Source organism: Macrosteles quadrilineatus, unplaced genomic scaffold, assembly GCF_028750875.1.
Source record: "Macrosteles quadrilineatus isolate MER2022 unplaced genomic scaffold, UCM_ALF_1.0 Scaffold_1__1_contigs__length_201487025, whole genome shotgun sequence".
Lineage (NCBI taxonomy): Eukaryota > Metazoa > Arthropoda > Insecta > Hemiptera > Cicadellidae > Macrosteles > Macrosteles quadrilineatus.
In genome coordinates, this window is record NW_026542594.1 from 59,719,664 (window position 1) to 59,732,604 (window position 12,941).

General features: G+C 32.8%; 1 protein-coding gene across 2 annotated transcripts in view; it reads left to right on the forward strand.

Annotated features, from left to right (window-relative positions):
• The window catches only part of LOC128983230 (ankyrin-3-like), a 217,514-nt gene that overhangs the window by 183,903 nt on the left and 20,670 nt on the right, over positions 1 to 12,941 (forward strand). Inside the window, exon 19 of one of the 2 annotated variants that reach the window (XM_054402455.1) lies at positions 4,151 to 4,246. The exons of the other annotated variant lie outside the window; for it this stretch is intronic. Within the exon in view, the coding sequence (XP_054258430.1) occupies positions 4,151 to 4,246 (96 nt within the window). The remainder of the gene's footprint in view (positions 1 to 4,150; positions 4,247 to 12,941) is intronic. 2 annotated transcript variants of the gene reach the window in all.

A 12,941-nucleotide genomic window follows, 5' to 3' on the forward strand; every position in this document is an offset into this window, starting at 1 on the left:
TGACCTTGCTTTGAGATCAGTTCGGTTTAACCATCGCTTTCTAGGAATCTCCGCATTTCCGCCCCCACGCTTGTCGATGGAAACCATACGCTTATCTCCACAGGATGTGACTAAAAATTAGTTATTTTGTATGTATCCCAAAAAATTTTTGTTTCTGAAAACAGATGCTATTTTTTATTTTTGTAATATAATCTAGAACTATCTTATCGCTAGAGTAAACAAACAACGCAACTTGTAGGGAGGGCAGGGGAGGGGGGTTAACGACTTCAAGGTCAAGATAGAATTTGTGACTCGAGCCTCAGTTAGAGGCTATAAATATAAATAAACATTCAGTCTCGTAACGAATTGGTTGCTTGTATCGACAAAAAGTTCTTTACTGTAGTACGATAGATTCGGAAAGCATCAATTAATATTACAGTACTAAGTTATTAAAATAAGAATTTTATTGACTCTTGCCTACAGTAATGTTGTGGGTTTTGTGTTTATTTGTGACTTTTATATCAATACGAAAAAATGAGATAAGTGTAGTATATTATTTTATAAATAATGCAAGTACGACTTTAAAATATGATTACATAATTCCAAATGAATAGCACTTAATTTTGCTATGTTTTAGGGATAGCCCGTTATAACCGACCTTTTGGGTTATCCGACCTAGGTCCGGTCCCATTATGGTCGGTTAAGAGGGGGTGTACTGTATGAAATAAATCACTTTACTATTTGATCGCAATATAAAACTCCAATGTAAAATTAATTATCAAAAGAAGCTACAATACTAATATTCTCCATATCCCCTTGATATTCTCCATCAGAATTTTAAACATGGGAATTTTAAACTTAAGCGTACAGTTTTTAGCAAGTTTACCATATCGGGAATAAGTTATTACTCTAGATCTCATGGTTAGACCTGTGACAGATTTACTTTTTGTGTTCATGTCCCCAGAGGATACCACATTATGACTAACAACATTGTTCAGAAAGTGTTCCTCAACAACCAGTGTTTGATCATAGACTAACCAACACAAGTAGACTTCTCATCTCATTGTTAATTTTGAAGCTCGTTTTTTTTTTCTAGTTCATGTACGGTGACACTGGGGGCTGGGAGTGTCGACTAAATTTTGTTTCTATTATTTTAAAGTTAATTTCATAATTTGAGCTTTACTGTTTGGCTATATAACTAGGGGACAGGTTATTGTTTACGATTAGATCGTATTATTTGGTTAAACGAGGATTTTTATGATTGAAATAACAAGAAACAAATTGTAAACAAAACACAACCTTTACAGTGCACTCGCACTGTACAGAACTAACAATAAAATTGGCTTCAGCTGTTCCATAGGGATGAGAAATCTACCAAGAGAGTATGTTTTGTCTATGGTTTGATGTTGTTTTTTTGGTAATAACTTAATTAAAGAAAGACAACAGCAACCACCAAACAAGGATATCTTAGTTTTTAGGACGAGTTTTTGAACATTTCTATTTTCTAATACTGAAAAAGGATAGTTAGCTATAATCATATCAGGTAGCCTATAAATTATGAATTCTAAAATAAAAAAAATAATGATTCATCCATCACACTTTTTGTTTTTATATTTGAAATGTTTTGTATGAATATAGGGAGTTACCTGTCCACCTCAAAATAGGAAGAAGATGTATTCATCATTTAATTCTATAATTCAGAATAGGGGTCTGCGGTACAGAAAATTTAAGGGTCGGTACGGTACAATATTTTGTACCTTTGTTCTCAGTACAAAATCAGTACAGTACACGGCTACCCCTATTTTTGCGGTTTTCTGCTCAGAACTGTATCTAAACCATAATTGTTTTTACTTTAATACATTGACATTACTATGAAAATGGATAGTATCCTACATTCATGGTTTTCTAACAACAATTACTGTACCACACATTATTAAAACAAAACCTTTTATTTACTACTACGAGGATTGTGTCAAGAAAAATCACAGTAAAGATAAAGGATACTTTTAATAGCCATGATAAAAGTGGTCTTAAAAATAGGTTAAGAGTTTTTAGGAATAAACATGTTTAAAACATTTATTGACAAGATAATTTCACACAACTGGTAAATTATTTCCAACCAACACAATGTCTAGTTGTTTTAAAAAAATTTAAAAACATATAAAAGCATTCAGTATGACGAGAGTGCAGTTGCCAGCTGTTCACAGCAGACGACAGTGAAAAACTGGAGGCTGTGATGAAGTAATGGCAAAGACCATCTTTTTTCTATCAGCTCCAAAACTAGTTATAAGATGGATACAACTCTTGCAATGTTTTTTTCTGAAACTAAAATTTGGATTATCACAGAGTAAGATTATTGTATTTTCATTTACAAAGTTAACATCCACAATATCAATCATATCAATCATTAGTTAATCTCAGGCTCAATCCAATTTTCTTAGTATATTTTAAAGCTCTTCCAAAGAATCAAAAGACCCAGGCCTAGACCTAATTATTTGGGAGGGCCTATATATAAATTGATTCTAGGTTACAATGAGGGTAGCAAAATCACTATCTAGTTCATAATATTTAGATTTCATAAAGTACCTTCAACACAATAAAAAATACAGGAAACTAAAAAACATTTAAGCCTTAAACAGCCACATCTAACAATATAAGACAAGATACAGAACATGCAATGACATAATTTGAGACCGAGTTGGCTTGAATAACAAAAAAAAACTATGCAAAACAACAACTATGCTTGTGGTTTCGTCAATAGAAAGATAAAATATCCATAACAAATATTTTAAATTATAAAATAAGATTGTAGATCAGTTACAAGTTTAATATGTAGCCATAAACAGTTTTATGGCAGTAGGCAATGGCCAGCCGGCAAATTGAATATTCACGAAAATACTGACTGAGTTAGAGATAACATTTAACAGTCATCATAAAACTATTATTTTTATGATAAAATAGATTTGGGAAAGTCGTAAAGAAATAAAAGTGATAAAACTCAACAGATCTTGGAAGTACTTGAATACAACAATTATTGTCGTGATAAAATGTTATTGTCGTGATAAAATGTTAATGGATTTGGGACTGCTAATGGGTTTTTTATTGCATCATCACCCTAGTAATAAATTATGAAGATTGTAAACAAACATCTGATAAGACTTGTATGTGCTTCGAACCAACTGTCCCAACTGTCGAACCAACTGTCCCAACTGTCGTTGACTATGATAGTAAACTGAAAGTAATTTATTATTATAATAGGCTGTACACCGAATTTGTACCGTGTAAAATGCTGTACCAAACCGAACCGATGACGTTAATTAAGCTTGTACCGTACCGACTTTTTCGGTGCACCGCAGACCCCTAATTCATTATATGTTTTAACTCATCTATGGTTTAGTTCCTGGGAGTTTTGTGATCGCATGAAACTCTTTCCCAATTCTCACATAATATTTTCTGTCCATTATGCTGATAGTTATTTATGAGTAACCCTTTACTCATAGTTTCAGAGAGGATGTCCCCTGACCATTTAGCGAGATATGTGTTGTTAAGCTACTGTAATTTATTTTGTGTTTGTTTGGTTTTGTGTGTGTTAAACTAAACAAAATGATTTATCTCGGTATATATTTTCTTATTAATACAAATAAAGTGTTTGTCACATCCCGTTATAACTATTATCGTACTTGATAACAAAGCCGAAATAGTGTATTCGGTTTTGTAGGATTAACTTGTTTTCATTTAAAATTATTACATCGTTTACAAGTAAAATAAATTAAACATTCGACTAAGATTTGTGTAACAATTGTTTTCAAGTATTTATAATGCTCAAGCAGTTTAGTAAACACTTCTACACTATCTAAAATTATAAACACTCAAACTATATTTTCATAACTTAATTACAATTCCTCCAATTTACTTTTATAATATATCCTGTTTTGTATCCATAAAATATAATTCATAAAAGCCTTTAACACATTGTTGTTGATTTATATTGATATTTTCAAACTGGGAAACTTCCTTATATTATATAATCTACAACATAAGTTGAGTTGAGTGGCACAAGAGCAGTGAGCACAGGTTGACAAGTGCATGGTAGTTATGGGCTGTAGCTGTAGTGTTGAGTTAACGCAAGCTACGCTGATGCACGCTGCACGCTAACACATTTGTGTATCAGGTGACGTGTTGACGGGCGAATATGCTCTCTTTGGCCAGCCTACGCACACGCAACACGTCTATCTGCCTTTTTACCAAGGCGATTCCCTTCTCACACGTAAGCATGCATCCTGCCTCTTTCTATCTTTCTTGATTGCCTTTTGCCCATTAGTTGCATCTTGTTTTGATTAGGCTGATTAAACAAAATTTTGTTTGTTTACATGTTTTTAACTTAGGCCACTTTTTTGGTTTTTGATTAATTTTAATTATATACTGAAACCCACAAAGTAGTTAGTTTTTATTTACAGTAGATCCCCTCATATGCGACTTTGACGAGACCGGGACATGGTCGGAACGGCCAAAAGGTTGGATATCGAGAGAAGTATATCTTGCGGTCTAGACTACACCGGTAACTGTCTCCCTCAACCGTGGCAATACCCGTGAGCATGTCTTGCAGTCCCAGTGACACAGGTAATCATCTCAAGCAACCGTGGCAACGCTTGTGAACGCATCTTGTGGTCTTGACGACAGTGGTGGTTGTGTGCTGCAATTACAACAAGACTTGTGACCAGCCTTTCGGTTAACCAAACACACTAGCCGTTATCACCCTAGACGGAAACAAGTAGAATGCTGGACAATAGGTTGGATATCCCGAGGGGTATGCCGAGGTCAGATATGAGAGGTTCAACTGTATTTTGCTTTTCACAGAATTGCTTTTTATACAAATCATGTTATGATTCGTGTTCATGTTAACACAAACACGAATCATAACATGATTTGTGTTAAAAAACAGAGAATTTACATTGATTTTCTGAACTCGTACTTTTTTGCACTAGGATCGGCACATTACTATCTACTTATATATACATACATATATATATATATATGAATTTGAATGGATGGTGTTTTTGGCCTCTAGGGACCTCCAAATTAAAAATTAAATCGGTCCCGGGTCCAGGTCTTACCATGAGTCCTACGGTAATAGCTTATTCCCTAATTCGCTCATATTCATTCCCTAATTCGCTAAAATATTCCCCATATGGGAAATTTGCTAAAAAAGTAATATAGATAGAGCTTCAAAACTTGGTACACAGTTACTGGGCATTAAAACATTTTTACACATTATTCAGTGATGCGCCAATGCCGCAACCCCTAGGTCAAGCCTGAAGTAATGTGAAAAACAATCCCAGGCTCAAGCCTAGCATCCCAGGAAAAAAAAAATTGTAGGAAGCAATGCAGAAAATTTGAACTAAAAAAAAAAACAACTGAGTAAAAAATGGCAGCCCTTCAAAGATTTCTTGAGTTCAAATTTGCGACATTGTATTTTACTAGTAAAGACCTTTAATTTGATGTACATATTAACCTATGCTTACATTTAAGATTTTCTTCTGACTCCTAGCAGACCGTCCCCCTGAGGAGTTAGTGTATCGTTGAATAATGAGTTAAAATTATTTTAATGCGCTGTAATTGTGTACCAAGGTTTGAAGCTCTATCTTTATTACTTTTTAAAATCCAACAAAAAACCACTAAGTGGTAACACTTTCCCCGCCAAGTCAGCAATCAATTTCTAACAAACCTAATCTGTTTGATTACATTTTTACTTCTCTAATAAGGGCTCAATTTACACTAGTCTTTAGATATACGGGTTTAATTACCAGAACACTTATGTAACACCAACACATTTTATGTTGTTCAAGATGACCATTGATGAAATATGAAACTGAGTTTAAGCCCAGGGGGTGTGTTAAATAGTAATTTTGGTACGTGTGTCAAAAAGTTTTTAATCGGTTTAAAGCAGATAAGACCAACAATGTAGAATTTAATTCTACACAAACAATATTATTGAAATAAAATGAGATGTAGTTGTGCCGTGGTCTATATATCAGAGAAAAGAGGATTTATATTTTAACTGTTAATTTTCTACAAAAAAAAATAAATCTAACAAAAACCACTAAGTGGTAACACTTTCCCCGCCAAGTCACCAATCCAAAAAAGATAATAAATCATTACTTTTTCCGCCAAGAAAAACAATGTAATGTATGTCAGTTTGGCAACTTGGCGGCAGACTTTTGCTCGGTCACTTTAAAAAATACCATAAAACTAGTTTCATTGAGCAAGTATCCCTCCCATTTGTACATTGCTAGGTGAGAGCTTATTTTACAAAATTTGACCTTATTTGTGCCACATTTCATAAAATCATAATAGTGATGGTTTTATATTTACTAATTACCTAGAAATTATTATACTTAGTTAGTTGGACTAATTAATTAGAGAAGTTGATTTGTGAAATTATCCACGAACGTAACTTTAATGAAAAAACCAAGCAAAAGTCTGCCGCCAAGTTGCCAAACTTACATACATTACATTGTTTTTCTTTGCGGAAAAAGTAATGATTTATTATCTTTTTTTGATTGCTGACTTGGCGGGGAAAGTGTTACCACTTAGTGGTTTTTTGTTGGATTTTAAAAAGTAATATAGATAGAGCTTCAAAACTTGGTACACAGTACTGGGCATTAAAACATTTTTACACATTATTCAGTGATGCGCCAATGCCGCAACCCCTAGGTCAAGCCTGAAGTAATGTGAAAAACAATCCCAGGCTCAAGCCTAGCATCCCAGGAAAAAAAAATTGTAGGAAGCAATGCAGAAAATTTGAACTAAAAAAAAAACAACTGAGTAAAAAATGGCAGCCGTTCAAAGATTTCTTGAGTTCAAATTTGCGACATTGTATTTTACTAGTAAAGACCTTTAATTTGATGTACTTATTAACCTATGCTTACATTTAAGATTTTCTTCTGACTCCTAGCAGACCGTCCCCCTGAGGAGTTAGTGTATCGTTGAATAATGAGTTAAAATTATTTTAATGCGCTGTAATTGTGTACCAAGGTTTGAAGCTCTATCTTTATTACTTTTTTAAATCCAACAAAAAACCACTAAGTGGTAACACTTTCCCCGCCAAGTCAGCAATCAAAAAAAGATAATAAATCATTACTTTTTCCGCCAAGAAAAACAATGTAATGTATGTAAGTTTGGCAACTTGGCGGCAGACTTTTGCTTGGTTTTTTCATTAAAGTTACGTTCGTGGATAATTTCACAAATCAACTTCTCTAATTAATTAGTCCAACTAACTAAGTCAGGGTGTCTACCAACCGGGAAATCCGGGAAAACCGGGAATTGTACTTAATTTTTTACTGGCCATGAAATGTACGGGAATTGTCCTTAAATGCCAGACTATGTCCTTAAATTTTTAATGGGTCATAATTTTATCGACCGCTAGTTGGTTAGGAGCACATAAAAGGTTTATCAGATGTTTCTTTACGTTTTCATAATTTATTACTAGAGTAATTATGCAATAAAAACCCCATTAGCAGTCTCAAACCCATTAATATTTTATCACGACAATCAAGTGTCAAGTCAAGTACTTCCAAGAATTGTTGACTCAGTAGTAGTTTAGCTCATAAAAGTTGTATCACTTTTATTCCTTTACAACGCATTTATTTATTACTAGGGTAATCATTATTAGATCCCAAACATATTTTATCATGGAAATAATAGTTTTATAATGGCTGTTAAATTTCACATCTTACTTGTACTTCAATTTGCCCCTGGCCATTGCCTAGTGCCATAAAACTGTTTATGGTTTTATATAAAACATGTAACTAATCTACAGTCTTATTTTGTAAGTTAAACCCTTTTTTATGGATATTTTATCTTTCAATTGACAAAACCAAAAACATTGTTGTTTGCATTAAATTTTTATCACTACGTAGGCCTACTTGGTTTCAAATTATGTCATTGCATTTTCTGTTTCTTTGTACATTGTTGGCGGTCAGGTTTCAATTTTTTTTATTTCCCATATTTATTTATTGCGTTGTATGCTTTAAGCAATCTAAATCTTATGAACTAGAATGATGATATTGTAGTGACTTTGCTGATATTGTAACCTCATTGTTTGTTACTCAGTTTATATAGGCCCTCCTAAATAATTAGGCCTAGGCCTGGGTATTTTGATTCTTTGAAAGTGCTGTAAAATATACTGCAGAAAATGTAATTGAGCCTAAGATAAACTAATGATTGCTATGTGTCGATATTAACTTTGCAGATGAAAAGACAATAATCTTACTCTGTGCTTACTGGTAGCCGCTTACCATACCGATTTTGTACCTAGAACCGAGTTACAATATATTCATTATGCATTAAAGATTTTTTTTTCAAAAGTAGTCGAGAACCTAACGTTGTGCCAGGGCGAATAATGCCAAATTAATCCGCCTGGATCGGATAAGCTATGTTATGATGTTTCCGTGACCGATGGAGATATTTAGGATTTTGTCGCTATTGCAGGAGACAATGATTGCGTTTTTCTGTTACACTATAAAAGCTGTACCTAAAGTATATGTTTGTTTACTTTCAATAAGTTTCTATTTTGAAATTTAATTCTTGTCTATTATTATTTACTTTTCTCTCTGGAACAACTACAATGAAGAACAAGATTAATACAGTTTGAGAAATCAGGAATATTATTCTGTAATCACACCGACAAAGGTCCTTAAATGTACGGGAATGATTGCGTTTTTCTGTTACACTATAAAAGCTGTACCTAAAGTATATGTTTGTTTACTTTCAATAAGTTTCTATTTTGAAATTTAATTCTTGTCTATTATTATTTACTTTTCTCTCTGGAACAACTACAATGAAGAACAAGATTAATACAGTTTGAGAAATCAGGAATATTATTCTGTAATCACACCGACAAAGGTCCTTAAATGTACGGGAATTGTCCATGAATTTTATATCCAGAATGTTGTAGACACCCTGTAAGTATAATAATTTTGAGGTAATTAGTAAATATAAAACCATCACTATTATGATTTTATGAAATGTGGCACAAATAAGGTAAAATTTTGTAAAATAAGCTCTCACCTAGCAATGTACTAATGGGAGAGATACTTGCTCAATGAAACTAGTTTTATGGTATTTTTTAAAGTGACCGAGCAAAAGTCTGCCGCCAAGTTGCCAAACTGACATACATTACATTGTTTTTTCTTGGCGGAAAAAGTAATGATTTATTATCTTTTTTGGATTGGTGACTTGGCGGGGAAAGTGTTACCACTTAGTGGTTTTTTGTTAGATTTATTTTTTTTTGTAGAAAATTAACAGTTAAAATATAAATCCTCTTTTCTCTGATATATAGACCACGGCACAACTACATCTCATTTCATTTCAATAATATTGTTTGTGTAGAATTAAATTCTACATTGTTGGTCTTATCTGCTTTAAACCGATTAAAAACTTTTTGACACATGTACCAAAATTACTATTTAACAAACCCCCTGGGCTTAAACTCAGTTTCATATTTCATCAATGGTCATCTTGAACAACATAAAATGCGTTGGTGTTACATAAGTGTTCTGATAATTAAACCCGTATATCTAAAGACTAGTGTAAATTGAGCCCTTATTAGAGAAGTAAAAATGTAATCAAACAGATTAGGTTTGTTAGAAATAGCATAAGGCAAAATAAATATTAAAACACTCATTTATCCTAAATTTACATATCTCTTTTTAATTGCTTGTTTAACATACGTAGAGTGATTTTCCCGATTGTTTAATTTGTTTCAGTGTATACTGTATTTACAAAACATAAAACAAACCTTAGTACTAGTACAGTTGGATTTTTTTAGCTAGAAGCAGTTATGTTGTGGTGGAATATCTTTCAAGATGAACCTATTTGGCTGTAGTGCGATCATGTGTTCATATGTGTCAAATTTTGAGGTTAAATCAAAACAAACAAACTGGCATATTGTCAATTAGGCATAAGAGCCGTGTTGTATTACTTACGAAAGAATGCCCATTTAAGATAAAGTGAATTTATTTAGTATATTTCATTGTCTAATTTATTAGAAAACATTCAGTATTTAGGCTACTGCATTTTATAAGCCATACTCGAATCTTGCTTCCTTGGCATATCGTATATATAATCCTGTTTGTACAAGGTGAACTTATCTGATTGCATTCATGAATTGTCAGCAATACAATTAGCTGTTAATTATAATTTAAATAGGCCAAAACGTTAGTCTTTAAAGGTTTATCTCGGCCTCGTCATCTCAAGAGTATTCTGGTACCTACCGGCAACTTAAAACCTAAAAGGCGGGTCTATATTTAGATGTTAAGAGATTTCAAAACTAAACGTAAACATCATTACTGTATGTCTCAAAAGTTAGTTATATGTGTATCCCAGTCACAACAACTACATTATTTTATTAATACAATGATCTAAATTAACAATGCAAGAAGATTCAATAGCCTATTTTAATATTTGCTCATATAATTATTTACTATTTCCAAAGCAACCATCACTTATAATTTGGAGACAATGATTAAATAACAACTTATTCATTCGTTGATTTGGAATTAGGAATCACGTATCTATTTCACAGTAAATATTCTCTTAATTGCCAAGTACTTTCATAAAAGTAGGCTAGAGTAAGTTTAAAGTATTTTTAACTATTGTCAATTCCAAGAATATATGCCAGTTTGTTTTGATTTGATTTAACCTCAAAATTTGACACATATGAACACATGATCGCACTGCAGCCAAATAGGTTCATCTTGAAAGATATTCCACCACACCATAACTGCTTCTAGCTAAAAAATCCAACTGTACTAAGTTTCAAGTTCCTAGGTTTCATATGTTTTGATAAGTAGTATTAAACTGTTAAAAATGACGAGCTGCTGTACCAGTGTAAAACATTAAAATTGAGCCAGTAGTTTGAGCTGTAGGTCCGTCAACATTCAAGGAGAAGGAGGAGGAGAAGGAGAACACGGAAAATTTGTGAATTTTCAAACTAGTTTTTCTTGGCTCAAACACAACCGTTTTTTTAATTCTTTTTTTATTTTGTTGAGAATGAGTGCCCCTATCCAGTAAATGAATAATTATTTTAATAGCTTTTGTTTCTTCAGAGCTATAGACGAGTAAAAAAGCCACTTTGTCACGTCATGTATATATACACTGCAGCAGCTGTGTACCGCTGGGGGACTTGGCGGGGCGGAACGCTGCCGCGTTCCTTGATATTTAACTGTCCCGGGACTTTTTTCCCACCCTGTATATATCTGGAAACGGCATAACACGAGTAATTTTTGTCCAATTTTCATGAAAATTGGGTTGAAGGTGTAGGTCAAAATAAACTTGAAGAGTTGGTGAACCAGCATGATCGGGGTCTATCCATGGGAACAAAGTTTTCTGTTGGGGGAAAATTGGGATGAAAATTGGGTTTTCTTATTTTTAACCCTAAAAACAAAAAATAATTTTCAACTTCTCTCTAAACCAATTTGCAGACCTTAAAAAACTAATAATTTAGTATATTGAAGTGTTTTTGTGTGGTTATTGGTTATGGATAAAATTAACAAAATTGTAAATCTAAAATTCCCAGGTTTTACTTATGGAAATTAAGTAAACTGTTGTGGTCTGCTTTTTTATGGATATATTATGTTGATCAAATTTGGCAAATGTATTAATTTTTATTTCACATTATACTATCCACACTTGGTTGAAAAAACTGAATATTTTAGTAGCCTATGAATTCAATTAGACAAATTATTATTATTATCTTACAACTCTTATCCATCAGATCCATTTCACTGACTCACTGACTATATCTGTATGGCTCCAAGCATGCCAAATCCATTAGTATAATGTCTGATTTATAGTAAAATGTATCGATTGTTTTCCTGTTGTTATCAAGCAGGCTTATAGTTGCTGTTTTTTGTCTAACTCTGTACATGTTGCTTGAAATTGAGCATATCACACAGAAGTAAAGAAGTTGCTTGAAAACAAATAACTTATTTAAAAACAAATAAAAGTAGGCCTAATAATTTCCGATGAGTTTAAAAAGAGTCAACTCAAAGATTACGTAACTAATGGAAATACTCACAATGTACCTCATAGTCCCATATAATCAACATTTCTTGTAAATATTTTATCATTTTTCAAAAGCTGATCCGACTTTTAGTGTATTCTACAAATGTTTCCCACTTATAGCTGCATTAGGTTGTCCATCTTGGTCTTCGTCAATAATAATGTAGTCTGCATGGTACCACCCATTGTCGCCAGTACGTCTACAAATTTAAGTCATTTTTTATAGCGATAACATTTAAGAACTACTTGATTTTCTGCATAACCTCCCTGTCACAATTTTATTTGCTCCAATTGGCATTACTTTGGCTAGTTACTGTTATAACGTAAATTATACTTATTTTACCGGAAAGAATGCTGAGTTGAAAGGATGTTGTTCAGATGGTTTTTTGTGTCCCTTAAATGTGAATAATAATGTGAATAATGTGAATCCTTCAATGGAAGTTTTATTAAGGTTTCTTGGATGCAGTCATACTGTTTACAATTAATATATGTTCTTCTTCTCACTTTTAATTTCTGACAACAGCTGTAGATTCATAACAACGTTTGAACGTTTGTTTTTCATGTTAATCTTATAGAGAAATATGAAACTATAAAGGGTCCCAGGGCCTCACTCTCTAATTATTTCCCTAAAATGAAAGTTCCCTGCACAACTTTACGTTACGCTCTTTCCAATGACACAAAAAACATGTCAAATGGTTCAGTAGTTTCGGAGGAGTAATTGTCACAAAAAACATGCTTGCGTATTAAATAAGCATAGATGTATGGTGCTAAACCATGATGATATTTCTTTATTGTTCAAAGCATGTAATGTATGAATGCTTTTTACAAGTTCCTGGTCTATACCCTTCTGTTGTTACAATAATTGTTCTGAAAAAAGTGTTATTTGTAAGATATTGCAC